We start from the raw sequence: 25,776 nt of genomic DNA, 5'->3' as shown, positions 1-25,776 counted from the left end.
ATATGCCTCCAATTTATTGTTTGCTGGCTTTCTTCCAGAGGTCAATGTTACAACAGGAATAATGCACAGGGACGCTACTTTGCTCTTAATCAAACAATATAGTCTCCTGGGTGAGATCAGCCAAAGAGCTTCTTGTCTCCTAATGTGTGCATGCAATGACTTAAAGACACTTCCGCATTCCATTGAGCTAATAGGTATTTTCTAAATCCTGCAAAAGGATGGTGGGATTTATTCTATGGGAAAATGAAAACTAAGGAATACATTGAAGTGAATGAAAAACAGCACTGAAAGCTTGGAGAGATTTTCAAAAAGTATATACTACAAAACATGAAGAAAAACAAGGGCTCCTCCTCTGGCACGGCATTGGACTCCCTCAACTCTTATTGCTTTGTACACGAGTTGAAAGTGTTTAGGACCTCATCTGTACTGGAACCTAAGAATTACAACATTTGAATCATATACTGCTCAATGGGACTAAAGATTTTATCCATGGAAATAATAACCAATTCTGTCCTAGTTCACACCCTTGCAAGTCAATGGAATTGCAAAAGTCCAAGGGAGGGCAAAATTAATCCACATATATATGTATATAATAAAATATTAACCCATAAGAACCTTAAAGATCTGTTTTATTAAATAGTTTTTTGTAAATTGTCGCAAGACAATCACTAATTGAATTTTTACAATTAATTGTGCATTTTTAAAATAACTAGCTCACAAATAATTAGTAAAGTTTAATTAATTTTGCAATTACTTTTTTTCTCATAGCATTCTGAAGTTCTGTTTTCTCCAGAATAAATTTAATCCAGTCTTATATTCTTTCATAACCTTTTGTCTTTTGAAATATTTTGTCTTCTCATCATTCTATTAGTAAACAATAAATATTTTACATTAATATTAATGAAAGTGTTCTTCAGGCTTGTGGTCAGCATTCTAAATTATATATCAAAGTGAAAGCAATAATTCCATAAATCATGCAATTCACCCTATGTGAATATGTATTTTTCATTAATCTCTCCTTGTCCTTATAGTTGCCAATCACTGTTATCATTTCCAAGTAAAAGAACTGGAATATTTGGCATTTTCTTGACACCTGTGTGACCTGTATTAGTACTTGCCCGCAAAGCTAAAGAATTTCCAGACTAATTAAACAGATTCTTAGCCAAGATTAAATTTCTCTCTAATATTTTGTATTCCCGATGAAAATACATTTCTTCTACTGGAATGCTTCTCCTTGTATTTACATACTACATATTTCAGCAAATTCCAACATGACATGACAAAAAGAAATGGTGTTCCAAACTCAGTTGCTTTTCATCAGCCATTTCCCAAGTTTGGATGACATTGTACAAGCTGCTGACTTGATCATAAAGCTGGACTCAGAGAAGCTGAGGATAGGTCCATTAGTAAATAAGTATGTGTTTTAACTAAGAAATTAAAGGACAACTTACTGCTGAAGCAAACAGAACCGCCAATAATTAATTATTTTTCAAATGCTCTCAAAACTTCACGACAACACAAACTTCAGTACAGCCATACACATTACTTACCACTTAAGTGAGAGTGCAGCAACGAAAATTAACCCCTATAGATAATAGGCATTACTATATCACAACATCATAATAATTAGGAGCAGAAAAAGATGCTGTAGTAAACCCAGGCTTGATTCTTTCCTGTGACAGAACTCCTCTTAGCACATTTAGGGGGGAGGGGATAAAAATTCCTGATTCTTAGGGCCAGTCACAGCCCTAATTGTTATAACAATGCAATATAGGGGACTATATTTTCAAAAGTGCCTAATGATTTTGGGTTCCCAGCCTCATAAAGGGGACTGAGTTTTAAAGAGTGCTGAGCACCCACACTTGAAAGTCAGGCCTCTTTAAGGAGACTCAAGTTGAGCACATAAAACTTGAAGCAAGCCAAATCATTAGGCACATTTGAAAATGTAGGACATGAGCAACAAGCATTGTTTATTTATAGGCTGTTATCAGTATAAACAACAATAGCTTCTTTCACCTCCAAAGTAGTAGGTGTCTCCTGAATAAATATGAATAGGTACAGCAGCATGAGCAGATGAAGTCACATCATTGTCCACCATTAGGCTCATACGGCTTCTTTTGGCAGACAAGGAAACGGAATGCCATTGGCCATTATTTAATCCAGCACCTAGGAGGAAAAACAAGAGTAAACTGAAACACCTACAAGTACTATTTGTTAAACTAGTTGATCTTCATAGGTTTTAAATGGAAAGCATATGATAAGCATTTAATAATAATAATAGTTACTCAGCTATACAAAGAAAGAAAAAAAGAAAGAGGGGCTATCATTATGTTATGTGAAAACATAGAACCTTCTTCCATTCCTTTTCCTTACTTTTGGTAGTTAAAATACTTTCAGTGGATGGCAAGTGATGTTCCTAATTATCAATATTACATCTCTTTAATGTTAATGCCTATTTTTGTGTCCTAACTGAGTAGGGTCTTCTGGAAAGAAGCACAGAGATATAATTTCATAATTAAGATTCCACAGACCTTGCAGCTCACAGAACACAGTGAGCAGCTTCTCTAACCATGACTAAATGAACTCTGTAGTAAAACCCCCAAACCTGGACAAACTCCCATGACCCAGCTGCTATACTTAATACTCTAACAGAAAAACCTGGCATGCATAATGGAATGAATTCTCCATAAACACTACACCAATAGAAAATGCCCCCTCTCAACCTAAGAAGGTTAGTTAAGACAAAATCATGGTGTCTGATACAGTACTTTACAGATAGCACACAACATTGTGGCAGCTATTGCCAGGACAGTATTTAATCTTTGAAAATCAAATGTAGCCATTACGTAGCCATTGAAACCCACAACAATATCAAAATGTTGTAAATGCTGGAATAACTAATGCAACTATCATGTCAATGTTAGAATATCTATTTTTGTTTGGTTGTCCATTTTATAGGGACTTTGGGGATGACGTCTTGAGGTTGTTCACCAGGAGATTAGGCATATAATACTAGTTGATATTAACTAGAGTTGCATAGGTGAATATATCAGGTAACAAACTAAAGCCCCTATCCAGAAAAGCTCTTAAGCATATTAACTTTAAGCACATGCTTAAGTGCAGTTTGGAATAAGGATCCTCTCTTGAATCAGGACCAAATGATGTAGCCCCTGAAATATTTAGGGCTCTTTTCTTCACTTGTATACTCTGCAGAGAGATTAGATTTGTGTGTTATTTGAGTAACTGGTTTTCCTATTGAAATGTCATTTATTTGTATGGAATGTAGAATTTGGTGTGTATTCTGGGAAAATTGCAAGCAATTAGAACCATGCATTTATGTTAAAAACGGAGAAAGGAAAACATAACAAAAAGGAAGAAAAGGTTCAGATGGCCAAGATACCCATCAGACAGGATTATTTAAAGTATTATAAAACAAGCACATAAGAGAGTTTTAACTTGCACAGCAGCACACACTGAGCATATAAATCTCAGTTTCATAGACCTTGGCAGAATGACAAGGAGTGTATATCCACATGGATAAACTGTGTGTGAAGAAGATCTCTAACATATTGGACACTAACATGTTGTTTCTTTACATTTGACTTATGTATCTTTTATCTTTCCCTATTTGTTTTTCCATTTCAACAAGCATATTTGTTGTGGACTGTAAAAGGAGAAATTTATTCTCTATTCAAATTATAATTCTGCTATACTCCCTCCTTAGGCGGAATCTCAGGAAAACTGTGGCCTATAGATTGTCTTGTCCTGCCCTGATGCCTTCTTGAAGAGGAATCCTTTCCAAAACTCAGTGCCAGAGAGCAACAAGGGTTCTTTACTGCTGTTCTGCCAAAATGCTGACAGTAATTCTTTGGAGCAGTGATGTTCAATGGAAAGAGGGTATCTGAAGATCTAAAGTGTAATCCTTCTTATTTCCCAAGAAAAGCGAAACAAAATATGTAAGTGGCAGATTTGGTGGCTCTAGCAGTAGTTAGAAGCATTATAGCATGGTGGCACCCACGTTTCATGAGCACCCCGTAACCAGGTGTGCGTCTGCACCTGTCTCAGTCGGTGGTGACTCATCAGAGATTTCTCAAGGGTTTTGGTGACTCCGGCTATGTGAGACATAAACAAACACACCCCTTCCAGGGTATGAGTCCAAGGGTACGTCTTCACTACTACTATATTGCATCTCGTCTAGACATGATAAATCGATCCCCGAATCGATGCCTGTACTCCACCTCAGCAGGAGGAGTAAGCGGAGTCAATGGGGGAGCCGCCGTGGTCTACTCGCTGCCGTGAGGATGGCCAGGTAACTCGAACTAAGATACTTCGACTTCAGCTACGTGAATAGTGTCGCGGAAGTTGCATATCTTAGTTCGAACCCCCCCACAGTGTAGCCCAGGCCCAAGAGGGCCCTTCTGGTGTCCTCAATGCTGTCTTTACACAGTCCTGACCCTGGTATCAATGGTTTTGCCCTCTCTGGGCCCTTCTAGTCCCAGCTCTCCAGCTGGGCCACTATACAATTCAGTTCCCCTTCTGGGGGGTGTATCAAAGTCCAATACAGTCTAATCCCAACCATCTTTGGAGTCTTCAATCTCCTTTCTGAGGTTAGTTCAACTCCCCTCTCTGGGATTAAGGTCACTCCATCTGTAGCTGGTGGGTGGGATCCAGGCCCACCTACTACCCCAGGTCCCAGGCAATGGACCCTATGAAGGGCATCCATGTGCTGCTGTGTCCCCTTTACCTCTTCACTATGCTGCTACAGATCCCTGAGCCACTTCCCTGTGGCCCCAGCACCTTCACAAGTGCTTCACCCTTACTGTAGGGCTGACATCTTGTGCTCACGCCGGCAGCGAGCCAATAACTCCTTCTTGCTTCCCCAGTCCCTGCCAGTGGTCTTCAGCTAGCTGGGAACACCAGCCTCAGCCCTTAAGCTCCCAACAGCAACTGACTGACTCTGGCCCTGCAGCTCCGTTTACGTGAGCCTGCTGGGCCCTGATTGGCTGTCCCTTGCAGCTTCTCTTTAATTGGCTGCTTCCCGTGCAGCCTCTTGAGGCCGCTTGGAGGACTCACCTCCACAGCTCCTTTCTGGGATTGGGTAGGAATCACAAGGCTCCTGCAGTAGGCCTCAGTGCCTGGTCACAAGCATAAATAACATTATCTTGCAGGATAAACTGATTTCTGAATCATCTTCTTCAGGAAAACTTCCTACTAATGATATTTACAGAATGTGCTATTTTTCTCAAGGGAAATATTAGAAGCCTTAGCCCAGATTATCCCTTGTGTTGCCACCATGATAGATACAAAGCAGCACTAAAATAATTGTACCCAACCATAGAAAGATCATCCCACTATAGCGGGATCCTTTGGTAATACAGAACTGTCACAGCAACCACTGTTCTTCTGTTGCCAGCGTAGAAGGCATGGCTTGAGCTTCCCTACACCCTAATGATTTCCAGCTGACAAAAAATCAATCAAACAAACAAACAAACAAACAAAAAACAACCCTTGCGGCCATTGGCAGCTAGTGTAATTTACAGCAGCCTTCAGGGGTTTGACTTAGTATAGGGTTGTTCCAGAATAAAGGGAGTGCAGGAGTGCCTTGGCTACTGGCAACTTTAATATTTGAAACTGGACTGGACGAGGCACTAGAAAAATATTACTCTTATGCAGACAGTTGTTATGCAACATCATGGGGTTGGATTTATATTGACGTATTTAGACCAGTGGTGGGCAACCTGTGGCCTATCAGGGTAAGCTGACTGCGGGCTGCGAGACACTTTGCGAAATTTGACCATCTGCAGGCATGGCCCCCCACAGCTCCCAGTGGCCACAGTTTGCCATTCCCGGCCAATGGGAGTTGTGGGAAGCGGCAGGCCGCAGGGTATTATCTGCCCACCACTGATTTAAACCTATCAGGTGTTATTTTCCATCTCTTCCATGATATTCTTAGTCCTATTGCACAGATAGAACCAATCACATGTATCGATGTGTTTTATAAACTTCAAATAAAAAAACACCAAAAAACCACAATTAGATAAAACAGTTCTAAATGTAAGTCTGTTAAACTGCTCCTGAAAACAATTGAACAAATAATGCAGAGCGTTTCTATCAAAGAAGAGCTAAGTATGCCAAAACATTGGATCATTCAAATGAAGATGTCAAAGGACATAAAGTTAAATCTAAGAAAGAATGTTTCCCGTTTCCCAGGAATTTAATCTGTTCCCTTACATTACCCATTGTAGAGCTGCCCTTCAAGTGACAGAACAGAACATAAACAGCACATATTCTACAAAACTTGTGTTCATCACACCACATTTTTATAATGACCAAACACAAATTTTGAAAACAAAATAATGTCTGCATATAAGCCATTTTTCCATTCATCAAAGAACTGCATAAGGCCTTGTAGGCGTAAGATATCACAAACGAAGAAAACATAACAGACACAACCCCTCGAGGTAGCTCAAGTCCCTCAACATGTCATATACCCCAACAACATGTTGAGTTTTCCTTTTGCCACTGCCTTGTACCATGCTGGGCTGGTTTTGAGTTCCATGTCTTCGTTCTGACTGAAACAGATTTACAGTCTAACAAACTACATCAGCCTCTAATCCTTGGTGTGGCATGCAGCCTCAATAAACTTTCTGCTCTAATAGGATTCCATTTTCAAAATATTATAAATGAAAATCACAAGTATTTGAACAATGTGCAGATTACAGAATGTTCTGTCACAAAGAGGCAGCCTGCATGAATGACTAAAGTAGAGGAACTAATTTGGTTAATGGGAAATGGGTAATAGAACTTTCGCAACACCATCTACTCATGTTTGGCTTGTTTACTGTAATTTATTGGGCATGCATAGAGATACCCAAAGTTGTCTGGAGATATAGCTCATCTCCACTTTGGACAGAATACCATTCAGAAGGCTGCTATTGGAGTTGGACACCCATTTGGCACACCCTGGAGTAAGGACCTCCATAAAGTATCTTGGTTAGACCTGGATGCTACAGAATGCCAGTGGGAGAGGTAGAATGAAACAGTCTAGAGAAAGTCCTCCATTGCAGATATGGAACTAACCTGATTAACGAACCGAATTAATGTATTTGTGTAGGAGGGGTAGTGTGGTGCTGAATGTCTGCAGCAGAGGCCAAAGGGCCACCAGTGTAGATTTTTCTGGTGGAAACTGTATGATTTTTTTTTGCTAAAATATATCGGTGGAGTTTTGACATGAAACATTTCACAAAAAAACAAACAAACAAAAAGACAACACCACCCCCCCCATACACACACAGCAGGAGGAAAATGATTATTTTAATCACACTATTTATCACACCAGTGTAGGGAATGAAGCCCTTTTAAAAAAAATCCATATATCTGTATAGATAGTTAGGTAGGCCACCAACATGGCAGTATCTGAGTATCTACAATTACACTTTCTACAAAATATCACCCAGAGTTCTGTGTGAGGTCACCCATGACAGAAGGAAGATAACTCTCTAAACACACACACACACACACACACGGCAGCGTGCATGGCTTATAGTAAGTAATGAAAGACTTTAAGCAGGTCTAGAAGATAATAATTTGTAGATTAACCTGAAGTACAGCATCTGAATGTAATGGTTTTAAAAATCATTTAATTAAAAATTACATTTTTAAAAAGGCAGTGCACATTAATAAACTGGGTAGTAATATCTCAGACATTCATCCACATTGTAACTCAATTTGGACTCATCATTGAACACAAATTAACTTTGTTTCATGTCTTCCTTTTTTCTTTAAACTGGGTTCTATTGCTTTCTGAACATTTGATGACCAACTTGTAAAAGGGGCTACAAAGGAAAAAAGATATTAAACAACCCATCTGTAACAGAAGGATTTTGCTTATTATAACTTAATCACTCATGAATTTAATACACCATTCTCCTTTTTATATGGCTCAAGAAATCTTTTAAAAACTCATGGTAATGAATTCTGAGAACTGTGCTCAAACTAATATGCTCTGATTTAATTATCAAATTTTGTACGTGTGAAAGCCAGGTCATAAGTCTTTGCCTGTAGGGGAACAAACCTGTCCAACCATCCATAATTTAATTACTCAATCTCCAAATGCAGACTTGATTTGCTTCAGTGACTGTAGCAACAACAACCCTTCAAAAGCTCAAGAAGAAGTTCACTGTATGGTTTTGTTAGATAAACTTCCTGCTTTAGGAGAGAATAGGAGTTGTGGGTTTGTTTATTTGTTTGTTTAAGAAATGCATTAGTTTTCTGCATTTGCATAGACAAATGTTATTCCATATCTCAGACCATATGGAGGGCTTGTTGTATTCATCACATAATAAAGATAAATCACATTTTAATATAGCATTTCAAGATTTATTGTGAGGATTTTCAATCAATTGGGAATATGTTATGTATTTTTATTGCCACTTTATAGTTTACTAATTTGTCATACATACATGTCAGTAGTCTAGTTAGAAGTCATACTACCTTTAGCAGGCCTGTTAAAGTGACATTGCATTGAAGCCATTTCATTAACATATATCATATAATTGAGCTGTGATTGAAACAGCTTCTGAAGAAGTCTAATATATCACAGTAAACTACACATCATTGCCACTTTTACTGTGGAATTAACATTTTCTGATGGTGAGCCTGGGGAAACATGTTAGTAATTAAAATGGTGATCTCTGTACATCATTTATTTTAGTTTAAAACACACACGGGACTGATCCTGCTCCCACTGAAATCAATAGCTAACCCCCCATTTACTTTCAATAAGAGCTGGACTGCCGTCTTTATGCAAATTTCAACTTTGCTTATTACCATTACTGGCATGCAATCTTTTCCTGAATTAAAATAATCAATTGTTTAAAAAATCCTATTTTCATCATTATAGACATGTGGAGAGAATGAGCTGTAGCGTTATATTTAATATTTCCTCTCCCCCACCCCCAGGAATTAACATTCGGTATCATCTGGCATAGATAATGGAGAAGAGGGATCACATCACAGACAGAGAGAAATGGAGTGTTCTCGTGGACAGGGCCCGGAGCTAAAATTCAGGAGACCTCGGTTCCATGCTCAACTGTGTTGCTGACCTAGTGGGGGTCTTTGGGAAAATCTCTGTTTCACTGATTGCCCTCTCCTTTGTCTGTCTTATCTATTTGAACTGTAAGCTCCTCTGGGCAGGAACTGACTCCTACTACGTGTCCACCCAGTACCTAACAACTTTAAGTGGGGCCTCTAGGCATTACTGTAATACAAATATTTTTGTATAAAAAGGAATCACATAATCTCCAGTGAGAACATTGCCAAATATTAGCTTCTTAATAGTCTAATAGGACAGTAACTGATTTCACTTTCCCAAATGGAAAATAAGATAAGATACTCAGATTCTACAATTAAGGGATTCATATAAGTACTTGCAGATTTAAGGCCTATTCTGCAATGCATAGGCATGCAAGTAGGATATGTTTCCTGGGATATTTGTCAGTAGTTTGAAATGTACACATTTGAATGTATGTCACAAAAGGGAAAAAAAGACTGCTTTGGAAATCTTCAGGTATAATATTCACATGAACAAGGATTACTCACATGAACAAGAGTTCCCGGACCGGACCCTTGGAATGGATCATTGATCCAAATATATTAGCTGACATGACACATTTCTGCATAGAAATCCATTTTCTGTTACCTGCAGTGATGTCACTCTGTGCTTTTCCTGGTTTATAGATGCTCATTTTAACTTTCCCATCACTCAGATAAAGGAGGAGACCTCCTGAAGTCTGGTGTAGTTTACTGGACAACAGAAGTCCCTCCTTGTTCCAAGTGCGAAACTGAAAACTGATGGACACTTCATCTTGTCCTGATGTGCCAGGCAATGCTAGATAGCTACTGGCGCTCAGAAAAGTGACAGGAACCATCTGTGGCTCTGAACAAGAGAAGGACATGTTGCCCTGAAAATAAATAAAATAAATGCAGCATTAGGGAATGTTCTGAGAAAAACAGTTCATTCCACATGTAGTTGCATGAAGTTATGTGTGGATACCACACCACCTATGGTTCATCATGACAATGAACAAAGGTTAATGTTCATATTCATTTTGGATGTTTTAGTCCAAAATTCAGGTAGGACTATGAATAAATAAGAATATCAGACATCAAAAGAAACATTCACTAGGTTTTCATCAGAGCATAGAAGCCAATTCCCTCCTAGGCAATCATAGGGTAGATAGAGACCTGTAGCAAATAAGGTAAGATACTGGGTTATACACATGACAGAATGAAATCCCAGGGAGTACACAGAAGTATTCTGTTTCTGTTTTATTTTGGACTCAGCATCTAGGAGCTTCAAGAGCTTAGTAGGACTTCCAGATGCCAGATAAAATTCCAATGGTAGCAAGAGCCTGCTATGAGGTTTAAAGGAGATTAAATGCTTACAGGGATGAAGAGGTGTTGCAGAGGGGCTGGTTAGTGCTATATAGTGTTCCATATTTAGTTCTTGAGAAAATCAGTTTATTGGACTGAAAAACAATCTTTCCAATTCAATCTGATTTGGATTCTGCACTGAACTCACTCTGGTTGGGTGGGGAAATGCAGATATAATTGTAATTCACCCAAATAAGAAGCACAATTTTAGTAAAGCAGATGACTTCATTGCACATTAAGCAGCGGGGCTCTTTGTCTGGCTTGTTGGAGAAGGTGACTAGAGAGCCAAAGAGTTACCTGCTAATGGAGGCAGCTCCATACCAGCGTCCCCACACTGACCCATCCCCCCACCAGAGGTGACCAGAAGAGAAGAAGACTATTTATGCCAACATCTGTGCAGTAAAAGCTCTCTTTTCAGCTGCACCAGGCTGAGCAGCACCCAAATAAGAAGCATACATTTGGTAACGCAAAAGGCAAACAGTTGGCAAACAGGGATCTTATAGTACACACACAGTTATAACAAGTGCTACAAGATATGTGCATCAGAATAGCAACAGCAGATTTCCACAGATTTGTGACAGAGCTAGTTAGTGAACATTTTCCGACTCTTTGTACTCATACAATACGGACTATACGATCTAAATACTTGCTGGCATCTTTCAAGCTGTAACTAAAAATCACACTATATCTATAATAGCTAACAGATTTTTTTCCAAGCAATTAAACAACATTTTTTTTCTGGTTGACACAAACGACCTTTCAATTTTCTAAGGTACATACAACTATGCTCTACCAGTGGAAGGCTGTAACATCTCTTTAAGAAAATATACATCCCCAAATCAGTAAAATATGTTTTCTTATGAAGAATCCAGAGTGAAACTGGAACACACACTTGCTTCTGGCTTTGGCAACAATACATTATGTCTAGACAGCAACTAGATACCCATAGCTGGTCTGTGCAAGCCGACTTGGGCTCAGAGGGCTTGGGCTGCTGCACGTTTCATTGCTGTGTAGATATCTGGACCCTGCAAGGTGAGAGGGTCCCAGAGCTTGGGCTCCAGCCTGAGCTGGAAGTCTACACAGCAATGAAACAGCCCCGCAGCCACAGCCCAAGTCAGCTGGGATGGGCCAACTGTGGATTTTTCTTTGCTGTGTAGACATACCGTAAGTTTCTCTGTTCTGTTTTTTATTGTTAGTGGGGTTGGGGGAGGAAGCTCTCTGTTTATGAATGCAACCACAGAAAGATGAATAGTAAACTGAGTTGCCCCACAGTGAAAAAGCAATCATCAGACTAATAAAACTGGTTAAAAGCTAAAAGCTTTACCATCTGCAGAGTCTCCTTTCACATCATTTGGACAGCTGCCTAATACCATATCAAACTAGCACACTGCCTATTTAACAGGAATTCTGTGGTAGCACAGATTTTCTGGCAGTTTTACAACCCGAAGACACTTCCTAAATATTTTTCAACCAGAGTAATACAGCAGTTTATATTATTTGAGATTAAGCTGATGTAATTTCTGATCTCTTGTTCAATTATTCTGTAACTACTTCTTACTAAACAAGTTCCCATGAAGAGGTGATCAGAAAGGATATTACCTACTTATTTCTTTTTTTTTGTCATTTTTATTGAACTTCTGGAATGTTTTCAGAACAGGTTCATGCAACAAGTAAAACAAATTAAAGCATGGAAGGGCTCAAATATTCCAATTTATGGGAGAGACAGATGAACTGGCCTGATTGTTTAGCCATATTTTGGCCCCCAACTCAAAGAAAAACATTTTGAGGTTGGAAACGTCATTTATTTATTATAATTATTTTCTTTTTCAATTCTTTGTGTCTGTCTAACATTGGAAGTGGAAATTCCAAAAACCTCAAAAAAAATAATGCTTGTGTGATATTGCCCTGAGAAGCAGCCATAATTACAGCAACCCTTGCAAGGAAGTGTGCAGTAGTGAGTTTTGCAGTCCAAATTTCTGGATGCTAGAGGCTTGGATAGGTCAGATAAGTTATTGAAACCAAACCCCTAACTGGTTGGGGTTTGTCTAGTCACAGCTCTTGGTTGCACCATGGCAAATCGATTAAAACATCCCAGGCTAAATTATATCTCTTCATATACAAGGCAGTATAAGATGAGGAAAAGCAGGCAAATGCCTAAGTGCTGCAGAAGTAGCCTATGTGAGACAAAATGCTCCTGCGTGCTGGTGAGGAATAGTGCATTTGCTATTTGCCTTTTTTTTTTTTTAAAGCACCCTCTGGCATTTGCTAGGAGGCACAGCTGGTGAGGACATGGCCGCAACACTGCTGTACTCAGATAAGCCTCTCTACAGTTCTATGTGATAGAAGCAGCACTGTCTGGCCTCAGCATTCCCAGAGCACAAGTGCCCAAATTCTGTCTGCCTCTAGGAAAAAAGAACTAAGGATAGAAACCCTCAAGCTACTAAAATTCACATGGAAGCAGCCATATTGTAGCCCACATTTCTTGATGTAGACTGTGACTTGATGTTCTATGTATCAAAGGTTGCGAAGCTTTGGGTTATTATTATAGGACACTTGAGTGTGACTTTTTTTTCCAATAGGAATTGCTTACCATAATGTAGATCTGAGGTTTATGTCTCTTTGCCAGATCAATTATGTTTACTCCATTGTAATAAAGGTTTTCAAAACACCCATGAAAGTTCTTGAGTGGTAAGGTCCCTGATTTTCCAGGCACTGGGATCCCTCCAAAGCTGAGCTTAGAAAGAGAAGAGAAATCAATAATACTATTAAGTAATTTTCTGAAAATCTGCTTGCAAAGCTGATGATAAATTTTAACAACAGTATTTTAACAACAGCAGCAGACAGAAATTGACCAATTGTGAATCAATCTATTTTTTAGCTCTTTGCTCTCATCAAATCTATTAGCTTAAAATATAGCTTTACAAAATGTAGACCATATAAAAATATATATGCATTAAAAAATAATTTAACCTTAGAACCTGTATTTTCCTGAAGAGGCTCTTCAGGAGTTTTAGGTAAAAAAAAAAACAGAAAAAAAAACCTCAGGCCAAGAAAATGTATCTTACTTTCATAACTCAGAAAACCTTTAAATGTTCGAAGTAAATGGCATATATAGCACACAGCAGGAGTTCTCAAACTTTTTCATCGTGTGAATTATATTTTAATATAGAGATTATTTCTTGGACCAGTTTATCCTTCCATTTTTGATCTTTTATAACATCCTTGTAACAACTACAGCAATCATTTAAATGAAAAAGTAATATTAGAAACATGTTTATGCATTTTTAGCCATCTTCATGAAAAAAAATATTTTATCCTTTGAGGAAAGATTTAATCACAGTCTGCTACAACTCTTCATTTTGGGCTAGATCCTACACGGTGCTGACCACTCTGGCTTTGATTCAAAGAACTTCAGCATGCATAGGCTTAGCTTTAAGCATCTGAATGGTCCAGTTGAAGTAATAGGATACTCAGTGCTTAAATTTAAGTATGTGCTTAAGCACCTTGCTGGATTTAGGCAAGAGTGTTCAGCACTTAACAGGATCAAAGCCCTTTATCTCCCCCATTCATCTGTTTTGTTTCTTTCAACTGAAAATAGGAGGGGAGTCAGCATTATATGACCAGCCAGCACTCCACAAACCATCAGCAGCTGCTCCAGGGACCAGAGTTTGGAAATCTCTGCAGTACATTATACACACTCCTTTACAGAAACCTGTAATTTGCAGAAATGAGAAAGATGTGTGGAAGATGTGAGACTCAGATGCTTGTTCATTGTACAATTTCTAGATTTGTTGTCAATGGAACTTTAAAACTAAACATTTCAGAGATGGACCTTGTCAGGTGGATCTTCTTTGACCACACCTTGTAGTGTGATCTTTGGGATGGGGGACCATACCTCCTCATATGTTTGTACAGGATTTTGGATGTTACTAGAAACCACCATAAAAATAATAATGAATATAGAAGCATAAAGATGATCTGTTGACACAGTTGTGCCGTTATTGACACAAACTGTGACCGTATAGATCATTGTTGCAACCAGGGTCCTATGGTTGCACCGGTTTTTCTACAGAGGAGGCCAAGTGGGCGTCTATGGAAAGGTTGCAGTTTGCTGATTATGATTATGCTGTCTGTATATGTGTATCATTTTTGTATTTGAAGTTATGAATATTGGCTATATATTAGTTTGATTCTAAGTAGCCTAAGTGAAGCATTTGGTCAGCTTCTTGAGAAAGGACTATTCTCAGTAAGTGCCCAATCAAGAAACACTTAACTAACAAAAGACTTTGGGAGATGCCAATCCACATCTGAGCTTTCCTGGGAACGTTCAAACTAACGTGTAAACAATGGCATTGGCCTGCAAAATGCTGAATCATCCACAGACATGTGATTTACCCAGATGGCTACAGACTCCATTTTGTTGCTGTGATTTTGCACAGGAGAACAAAGGGGTTTCCACCCACAAGAGAGAAAATATAAAAGGCCCTGAAAACCCCTCCATTTTGTCTTCAGCTGGCTCAAAAGATAGCCTCTCCACCCCAAAGAGATTCCTGAAAGAAACTGGAACAAAGGACGGTAACTACAGGGGTGTGAGTGATTGCTAGACTCAGACTAGGAAGGAGTCTAGTTTGTGAAAGAAGCTCATTGGAACATCTCTGAGGGTGAGATCTACCCGCATTTAGTTTCCTACTATATTAGGCTTAGACTTGCATGTTTTATTTTGCTTGGTAGTTGACTTTGTTCTGTCTGTTATTACTTGGAACCACTTAAATCCTATTTTTTATATTTAATAAAATCACTTTTTGTTTATTAATTAACCCAGAGCAAATAATTAATTCCTGGGGGAGCAAACAGCTGTGCATATCTCTCTATCAGTGTTATAGAGTGTGAACAATTTATGAGTTTACCCTGTATAAACTTTATACAGAGTAAAACAGATTTATTTGGGGTTTGAATCCCATTGAGAACTGGGTGTCTGGGTGCTAGAGACACAGCAGTGGCCTGTAAGGTTTTGCAGAAGTATGGTAAGAAGACATTTCTCTGATCCATTCCTTCCAAATATAAACTTCACCGAAAGTTTGAATTACTACAAAATCCCTAAACAGTTCTGTTCCCTTCACTTATTTAATTGCATTTACATAACAAAAGTAATAAATGTAATAAATGAAAGGTAATTTTCACACCTCATAATCAAGGTCCAAATAATTGAATTCCCCCTTTGCATGAAAATGATGACTGTGTTTATCCACCGTAAAGTTTACTTGATTGTTAAAGTGTTCAATGAGGACTGAATGCCAGTGCTGATCATCCAAAAGGCTGCCCAGGGTAATATTAATTTGGCCATTAGCAGAATGAATTTTAGCATCACCTTGAGATGAGAAAAAGAACCAACTGTGAGATTAATTTCCTAAAACAATATGGATATTTAAACAGGCTACTAGTTTATGGAATGCAATAGGTTAAAATAAGCTTAATAAACAGGAACTTTTGACACAACATCGAATGGGTGCTGCAAGACTGTACACCCGATAGCCATTACCTAAATTAATGAATAAAGAAAGTTTTCCTTTTACTAATTGCAATGTGATGTGATCTCCATTCTGTCCTCCTCTGTGCAGTAGAATCCCATCGCTTTGCATTGTTTTAAACTTCAGCGAAATCACATCTTTCAGGGCACTCATGGATTTTTCATTGAATCTGTAGAGCAGGCAACTTTTCCCATCAAAATCAGCCACTTCAGACCCTAGCAATAAAAAGAAATGAAAGATAACTTGTAATCGTATGTTTAGCCAACACGGGTTTTAATTTGCTTCATCGTGCACGGATGAAGTGTGAAGGAAGCCTTCCCCTCCCCATCCCACTACATACCAACTCAGGACCCCGTTAAAATGGGATTCCTTGTTCTCCGAAGTGCCAGGACTTCTCCAGACTCGCACCATTGCTGACACTAGACTCCCCAGAGTGAGTGGCTCAGAGGGGGCATAGCCTCTAAACACTTCTGTTACTTAAAGTATACTCTGACGCTTGCAAAAAGGTAGCACTGCAGCCTTGTGACCTGGAAGTTTTGGGCCTAATTCTGATCTCATAGTATTCTGACACCAGTGTAATTCTATTAAGTTCAATGTAATTGCTCCTGCTGTATACCAGTGTGAGAGGAGCATCAAGCCCATTACATCTTACTGAGTGAGGGACAAGACTTTCAAGCTACCCCGAGGTGGACAACAGCTTTAAGACACTATTAAGAACAATCTGGTTTTATATTCATTTAAATTAATATTAGTTCATTTTATTCTGGAAAATGAATAAAGTTGATATTAGGAAAGAAAACTCATTAATTATGATGTAGTTAGTCTGCCCTTGTTCTCTTCTCACCTAGTGTAATTCCATTGACATCAAAAGAAATACTCTTTTTCTACACCAGATGCAGAACACAGTGACAATAGGGAGATTCATGTTTTTATGTTTTTTTCAGTTATTTTGTTTTCCATTTATAGTCTCAATGACTTATTATAATAGGTGCAAAAAGAAAAGGAGGACTTGTGGCACCTTAGAGACTAACAAATTTATTTGAGCATAAGCTTTCGTGAGCTACAGCCCACTTCATCGGATGCACTATTGCAGCTGTGTGACAGCTGCCCCAATGAAGTCTACTTTCTGTCTTGTGACAATGTTTTATCTAGTCTCTTTCAAGGTCACATACATTCACTTCATCTGAAAAAAAAAGTGATTTTAGACCAATAAGATATAAAAGAATATCTGTCAAAATCAGTTGCATGTTGAACAAGAAAGACACGAAGTAACTGATACCACCAAGAAAAGCTCTTAGAATAGTCACACCTCATAAGTAAAGAAGAAAAAGGTAATTGCCCTTGAAAGATACATTTGTGAAATAAATGAAGATGTAAAAGGCACCCAATAAAATATTAAGTTACTTTTCAACTGACTGACTCACTGACTTCTTCCAAGTCAATGGAATCACATTATCTATTTACTAACATTATTTAATTTGACCAAAAAAATTGCTCCACATTGTGGCATAAAAATGAACTCAATTCAAATGATCTATAGTATTTGATGTTAGCCATTTGTTTTCACCACTCAAAAATCCTTGTCAATTTAATGCAGCTATGTTCTGAGAATGTAGTCTGTTGATTTTCTCCACATCTTGTTAATGTACTTAGTTCTTATGAAGAATTCATTTACCAAGTGCACAATGAATATGCATTACATTCTGCCTAAAAAGCATGTTCATTTGACAATTGTTCTTTGTTATTCCACTGAATAAATGTTGAAAGTAAAAACACAAATCCATGGCAAATACAAATGATGTGCTTTTATGTTTATTAGATTGCAATAAACACGTAGGAGTGTCAATAAGACTGGGCTTTTCTTTTTAAAGCTTTCACAAATATAACTATGCAGTTAAAACACTCATTAGACATATCCTTAACAGGCACTGACAATGGTGTGCTTTCATAATTGGTAACACACATATATTGGTATTAACTGTTGAGCAAGTTGAGCAACAGAGGAAGAATAATAAATATATTCCTGCTCTCCAAAATCACTTCACTATTCACAATGAGCTTAACCCTGTAGTATTTCCTCAGTCATTACTCAGGCAAAAAATACCCTTTAATATGAATGAATGAAGACTGTGAAAAGAATGGTTTCAGAGTAGCAGCCATGTTAGTCTGTATTCGCAAAAAGAAAAGGAGGACTTGTGGCACCTTAGAGACCAACCAATTTATTTGAGCATAAGCTTTCATGAGCTACAGCTCACTTCATCCGATGAAGTGAGCTGTAACTCACGAAAGCTTATGCTCAAATACATTTGTTAGTCTCTAAGGCGCCACAAGTCCTCCTTTTCTTTTTGTGAAAAGAATGTAACTATTGATCAGAGAAATTATAATCATTCTTGTGCATCTACCATTTTTACCATCAATGCATTCCCACCAGAGTGAGAGTGGGAGGAAGAGGAAGAGAGAGAGAGAGGACAAAATGCATACTGGCCATCAGGGTAGAAGTTTATGATTCTAATTAACAAAGACTGTTACTACTTTTTTGCCCTTTACTATAGCCATTAACTCATATTTCGGTGAGTTTGTTACCTGAATATCAGTCTCAGTAGGTTTCCTCTTCTGCCCTTCAAGTAAAAATGTTGTAAGAAAGGTAAATGAAAAGGCTGATTCACTTTGTGACTGAAAATATTCTAATTATCATTTTTCACAAAGTCAAAACACAAGTATGTTTTCAGAATTATTTAGTCCAAAACTTAGCTATACCCCCGAGGATACACAAGTCCCAAAATACAGCAGAGCTGTCATAAATCACAGAATGCTGCAGCTCCCTGCATGCCACAGAATCAAATTTTTCAGTGGTTCTCAACCAGAAAGTAGAGAAGTTTTGGATAAAGCTAGCCAAAGTATTAGTTACAGACAACAGGTCTGAGTTTTGCAAATTTGTTTATTGTTTGAAATTGTTCAATGAAACAAATTTCAAACTCTATTCACTGCATGTATTCCTTAATCGTTATCACTTTAGTCACATGTATTGTTCCTGGTCGGATAACTGTCACTATTAAAGAGGAGGAAATGAAGATCAAGTCACAAGGCCTCTGTTTCTTTTAGGGAGAGAGGACGGGAACAGTTTATGGAGTTAGGCAGAGCTAGGTTTGCCATTTGAATCAGGCTTTGCATGAAACAAAACTGCTGGAAAAATTAGGTTACTGTAAAATCATAGATAATGGGCCACATTTAAAACTATAGTTTTCTCATCACATTTGCACAGAGTTCTTGCAAGTGTATGTATTATCCTAGCTATACAAATTGTGGACAGACCTTTGTCCAGCTTACTTAATTGTTCCAGGGATTTTGTGTAGCCCTAGTATAAAGGGGGCCATCACAAAGTCTTTGCTGCAATCACTTAACAGTATTAGTGCCAGGGCTCTGGCCTGGAGGTTTGGGGATCATGATGTTACGTTGCTGTTCAGCATTGTCTCCCATCTTAATTAATGTGTCTACCAGGAACATTTCTTGAATTTACTAGTGTCTATTTTTTAAATTCTGTCTTTATAGAGCACAGCCATTGTCACAAACCCATTAGAAATTGTAACAAAAGTGTACGTATCTGGTCCCATTTAGTAAAGGGATAGTTGGATCCCTGTAATGGCCTCCAAATCAGCGGAACATTTCAACACATCTGTCCGTCTGTTGTGTGAAATGTGAATTGTTTATAGCTGCGTTTACTGGTCACCCGCAGATGGACTGAGCAAGAGAGGTAGAAGTTGAGGGGAAAAAGGAGTCTGCCAAAGAGACATATTTAGGTTCCATGGAGCTGCCAGGGGACAAGTCGAACACTGACACTGGCAGCAGAGCTTCATCCTCACAATCTGACATTTCAGCTACTGACAAACCACAGGAAACTGCTGCAGAGATGTATCTGTCTAATTTGCACCCTTTGAATAGAAAGAACAAGCAGCCAGGGGCTGAGAGGCATTATTTTTTGTAAATACAGAGGATGTGTTGCCCAACCACAGCATGATGCAGATGAGGTCAATATATCTGGGGAAGAGTATTCATCTGCAGCTGAGAAAGAAAAAAAAATGCCAGTTACACTTAAGGAGGACGAAATGGAGAAACTTCACAGAGGCAGCAGGAAACAAAAAACAGAACATGGAGGACAATACTACGGGGGGACTCTTATTATTAATATATAATTTCAAAACTTATTATTGCTATTTGTATTGAAGCAGTGCATTAGAGGCCAAGCAGGTCAGGGTCCCTTTGTACTGGGCACTGTAGAGAAAATGACAGTCCCTGTCCAAAAGAACTTACACTCTAAAACATGCTGTGTGGAAAATTGACAACAACTGCCTTACTTATATAGATATCTTTTCTGGAGATCATTTACTTCATTTCGCTGATAAGCTGAAGCCACCACAGCGTGAGAGAGATCGAGGATACTAGCTATCAGTACTTGGGAGCTGTCACTTGGATGATAGATAATATACCAGACAATTCAGAATTAGTGCTAGCTATGATACAGTATATGTTTTCCCCAAAATATCATTGCTGTTGCATATGATTACATGGAAGATATACTTAGGGGTGTCTGGCCTTCTCTGAAATCCAGTGTAGAAATTGTAGAGGGGGATCAGCTGGGCTACGGCAAGATTTTCAAGCAAAATTAAACCCTTTGCTGTGCAAAAATGCATGCAACGGGTGGCTTTTGATTTCATGTACCTGGAACAGCATTATACTGCATGGAAGAGAAAGATGTGAGACCTTACAAAAGAAACTACTACTCCCACTTCCCCACACATACCCAAAGACATAGAAACATGACTAATCAGTAGACTTTTCTTACTAACATAATCTGGGGACCTTTCGGATGTTCTCTTTAAATAAGTGAAAGTGATTTTTTTTTGCATAGAAGCGTAAGTGTCCATGCTACAGAATTCAACAACTAAATATTCTGTGGTTTCATGTTGTGAGCTGCATGTGCTCTCAGGCTTTGGAGTACCTCTGAAAAGAGGAGATGAAGAACAATTATACTGAGCATCATAGGTGACATTTGCTCATCTGTAGAGGGCCAGCAAAAGCCTTATGCCATACCTAAATTCCACTTCTAGGGCTAAAGTGAGACTTAAGTGGTGTATAGATCCTATATTGGCCCTCCCAGCAGGGACAGATTTAATCCTTTTTAGACGGTTCGCTCTTCAAAGCAGGGATATTGTCTGCATATCTGTGCATAAAGCACCCATATTACCATACTCCTCCGTTCGCTGTATAAATCACAATTGCTATAGGAGGTAGAAATCATGCCAGTGAGGGTTGCAAGAGTGATTTAAATGGATCTACACTGATTTATACCAGTGGAGGATCTAGCCTGTGGTTTTCACTTATTAATGCAACAGTCCATCTTGAATGAGTTGCTCCCGTGGAAGGTTATACATGTCTCCAGAGTGTCAAGACAAAACAACATCCTGTAACTCAGTTATTAGCTAGCAGTACTGATCAAAAAATGAATACGTCACATCCCTTTACCCAAAAGCCATCAGAGTGATATCCAAAATGGCAAATGGTAGCATACTATTTTTATTACCTACATATTTCTGCAATGTTTAATGGTGATGGGCCAAATCCTACTCTTACTCTGCATTTACACCAATGTATTTAACTCCACTGAGTTCAACAGAATCACTCCAGATTTCATGTGGTTGTAGTATTGGGGAAAATATAACTCTAATTGAGAAGTAGATCTTCTATGAAAAAGAGTATATGTTAACATTAAATGTTGCATAATATGGTATATATGATTTCCAGAGTGGGAATGGAACTATAACAAGGGAATGGAGAATTAACATAAGGCTGTAACTGGGGAATGTACAAGGTAATTTAATGACTGAGGAATCATTATTTTGGGCATTATTTCAGAATCTATAGAAGGTGGAGGTGTTAAGTACTTTGCTGCATACAGAAAGAGAATATGTGATTATAAGGATTGATGTAAAAGATTTATTGTCATGAGTTTGAGACAGTTGCATTAATTCTGATTAATGATGCCATTGCAATAGTCAGGTGGGTATAGTTGATCCCAAATGAGCACTAGTAAAACTCTACCCCACATCATACCATCATATATTGTGTAAATACCAAGTATGTTACTTATAAAGTATTTTAAAAATGCTTTAGATTGTCATTTTAAAAATGGTATTGGAGCTACTGCATTCATATGTTAAAAGCAAGGATTGTACAGCAGTGTTAAAATGACAGAAGAAGTGGAAAATCCCAACCACAGTGGATAAATCTTGTTTTTCATGTCAAGACTGAGCTTTTCTTTTTCTTTAAGGTAACTGTGTCTCTGATTAAAAAAAAATCCTGCCAGTTGTTTTTCTTTTTAATGTACTCTCCCATCTTTCAGAGTATAGGAACACAAATGCTGCCTGGTTCCTTGTAATTTACCCATTGCTCCTGTTTTTCCTGAGTTGGGAGAGGGTGTGTTAATACTTGATTAGAACTTATTTATATTAATAACATTTCAAATTTATTATATTTATTTAAATTTATAAAGTGAAGTTTCAGCGCCAAACATATTGTGTGTGCGACTCTTATGTTCCAATAACTACTTGCCCATAAGGCTGAAAGTTAATTGCGATACACACACACACACACACACACACCAACCATATAAAAAGGTAATTTCACTCAAAATAAATTTAGGTTTAAGAAACAGAGCAAAAATTCTAAACTAGACATTAAAATCAACAAAATATCAAATAATATATAATAATGTTTTGCAGTTCTGTGGGATGACCAATTAATCATTTAAGCCTAATAATATCCCTGTTAAGCAGGATAGCAGTATTAAAACAGACTTATGGACATGTAAATTGAGGCACAGAGAAGCCAGTAGATATGTCCAAGGTAACAAAGTGAGTCAGTGGCAGAACCAGAAATTGAATCTAATTGTCGCAACTCCCAGCTTGGAGCTGCTACTTCATTTTACACCAGACACTGTAGCCTTATCTATAGTTAAGGGTTACTTTAACTAATTACCCACTCCAAGGTGAGTGTTCTCACCTACTTTCATCTGTAAGAGTTCAGCCCCACGATTAACTACAGTAGCGAGGTTATCAATAGAAGGCTCATAGTTAAAGTTAAGATTTTGTTACAGTTATTGTTAGTAAAAGTCAAGGACAGGTCACTGGCAATAAACAAAAATTCACGGAAGTCCGTGATCTGTCTGTGACTTTTACTAAAAATAATGGGGAGGGGACTCACAGGGGGAGGACTGAAGCCCGAACCCCGATGGTGAGGGAAGAGAGCCCAAGCCCTGATGTGGGAAGTGGTGGGGTCCAGCAACTGCCACCATGGTGGCTGATAGTTCTGGAGCCACTGTCGTGGCTGACAGCTATGTGGCCCCCGCTGCAGCCCCAGTGGCTCAGAGCTCTGGGGTCCCTGCCCCCTGAGCTGGCTGATGGCTCCGGGTCTCCACTGTCCCAGGGGCTGGGAGCTCCTGGTGCCTGTAGCAGCTGGGAGCTCTGGATTCCCCCACTGCCCGCAGTACCTCGGAGCTCCAGGGCTGATGGCTGGGAGCTCTGGGTCCTCCTGCTGCCTGCCTAGTGTTGCCAACTTTCTACTCTCACAAAACCGAACACCCTTGCCCTGCCCCCTGCCCCACTCCATCACCCCTCCCTCTGTTGCTCGCTCTCCCCACCCTCACTCGCTCGCTCATTTTCACCAGGCTGGCTCAGGGGGTTGGGGTGTGGGAGGGCTGAGGGGTCGGGCTGGGGGTGTGGACTCTGAGGTAGTGCCAGGGATGAAAGGCTTGGGGTGCAGGAGGTGTTGCCCTGGATTTGAGGGGCATGTATACCCCAGAATGTGATCAAACTAATTGCAACCACATTATGTGCATTCAGCCACCCTAAATTAGTAAAATAAAACACCACATAGTTAATGGTTAATTTGGAGACAGGCCTTCAGAACAAGGTTAGATCTAGCTTGCAGTTTCTGCTAATCAGAATGGGAGGAGGGGACAAACAAGTAAACAATTAAAACTAAAAACCTTAACGGTTAAAAAACCTTTAGTCTAAATGCCTCTAATATTAAAAATTATTAAAAGTTTTAAAAATAATTATACCAGAGGGGCCATTATAACCTATGTATTTTATAAAAATTAATTATAAAAAAAATAGCTAATAAAATGTACTTTAAAGCACTCCTCTGAAGCCATTTAAAAAAATCCATTTTTCCCAATATCCTTTCTCCAACTGGCCACAGCAAACCTGCTGTTAATTAGTCAATATCTTTCCAGATATTAGGTAAATATCTGGGATGTTCTAAACCTATTGCTTATGTTTGTGGGAGCTTAAATCTAATAAACTTCAGTTTTAAATAAAGCACACTGCCTTCCATAAATCTTATCAGATGGAAGTGCTGTAGTTCCTGTTAATTTATTGCTTACACCGCCTGAAGTAAAATAGTTAAGTTGCCCTTGTTGGGGGTTCTGAAAACCGTGGGTAATAAAGGGGGCTTCAGGCTGGGGGGTGAGGGATTCAGAGTATGGGAGGGGGCTTCAGGCTGAGGCAGGAGGTTGAGGTGTGGGAGAGGGTACGGGCTCTGGGCTGGGGCCAGGGATGAGGGATTTGGGGTGTAGGAGGGGGCTCCATGCTGGGGCTGAGGGTTTCAGAGTGTAGGAGGGGGCTTTGAGCTGGGGCAGGAGGTTGCAGCGCGTGTGTGGGGGGACGGGCTCTGGGGTGGGCCCAGAAATGAGGGGTTATGGGTGCAGGAGGGTGCTCCAGACTAGGGCAGGGGTTGCGGTGTGGGGGGTGTGAGTGCTCTGGCTGGGAGTGTGGGCTCTGGTGTGGGGCTGGAGATGAGGGCTTTGGGGTTCAGGAGGGGGTCCAGGCTGTGGCTGAGGGGTTCGGAGTGTGGGAGGGAGCTCCTGGCTAGGCAGAGGGTTGGGGTATGGGGGTGAGGGGTCTGGCTGGGAGTGCAGACTCTGGGGTGGGGCTGGGATGAGGGGTTTGGGGTGTAAGAGGGTGCTCTGGACTGGGACCGAGGGGCTTAGAAGGCAGGAGGGGGATCAGGGCTGTGGGAGGGGCATGGGGCAGTGTGAGGGCTCCAGCTTGGGGTGTGGGCTCTGGTGTGGGGCTGGGGTTGATGGGTTTGGGGTGCAGGAGGGTGCTCCAGGTAGAGACCGAGGGGTTCGGAGGACAGGGTGGGGATCAGGGCTGGGGAACGGGGTCGGGGCATGGGCGGGGGTCAGGGGTGCAGGCTCCGGGCAGTGCTTACCTCAGCAGCTCCCAGAAGCAGTGGTATTTCCCCCCTCCAGCTCCCAAATCCTCTGCATGCTGCCCCATCTGCAGGAGCCACCTCCACATCTCCCATTGGCCGCAGTTCCCGGCAAATGGGAGCTGCGGAACCTCTGCTAGAGGCAGGAGCAGAGTACGGAGCCCCCTGCTGCCCCTATGTGTAGGAGCTGCAGGGGGAACATGCTGCTGCTTCCGGGAGCTACGTGGAGCCATGGGAGGGAGCCTGCCTTAGCCCTGCTGTGCTACCGACTGTTCTTCTAATGGCCCAGTCAGCAGTGCTGACCGGAGCTGCCAGGGTCCCTTTTTGACCAGGCGTTCTGGTTGAAAACCAGACACCTGGCAACCCTATGCCCATGGTGCCTGAGCGCTCCTGGTTTCCCTGCTGCCTATGGTGGCTCCAAGCTTCAGGGCCCCCACCAGCTGACAGTTCTGGCACCGCTGCCTGGGGGCTCAAGTGGAAAATGTCACGTAGGTCTCTGAAAGTCACGGAATCCGTGAATTCTGTGACCTCCATGACATAATCT

General features: G+C 39.9%; 1 protein-coding gene across 1 annotated transcript in view; it reads right to left on the bottom strand.

Annotated features, from left to right (window-relative positions):
* Positions 1–25,776, bottom strand: part of CNTNAP4 (contactin associated protein family member 4) — a 304,543-nt gene that overhangs the window by 89,447 nt on the left and 189,320 nt on the right. Inside the window, exons 5-9 of the mRNA XM_007066427.3 lie at positions 15,974–16,177; positions 15,618–15,802; positions 13,025–13,168; positions 9,701–9,962; positions 2,017–2,166 (exon numbers count right to left, since the gene is read on the bottom strand). Of these exons, the coding sequence (XP_007066489.2) occupies positions 2,017–2,166; positions 9,701–9,962; positions 13,025–13,168; positions 15,618–15,802; positions 15,974–16,177 (945 nt within the window). The remainder of the gene's footprint in view (positions 1–2,016; positions 2,167–9,700; positions 9,963–13,024; positions 13,169–15,617; positions 15,803–15,973; positions 16,178–25,776) is intronic.

Source organism: Chelonia mydas, chromosome 5 (assembly GCF_015237465.2).
Source record: "Chelonia mydas isolate rCheMyd1 chromosome 5, rCheMyd1.pri.v2, whole genome shotgun sequence".
Lineage (NCBI taxonomy): Eukaryota > Metazoa > Chordata > Testudines > Cheloniidae > Chelonia > Chelonia mydas.
The sequence above is the reverse complement of the archived record's forward strand: the minus strand, read 5'-3'. Positions and strand labels throughout refer to the sequence as shown.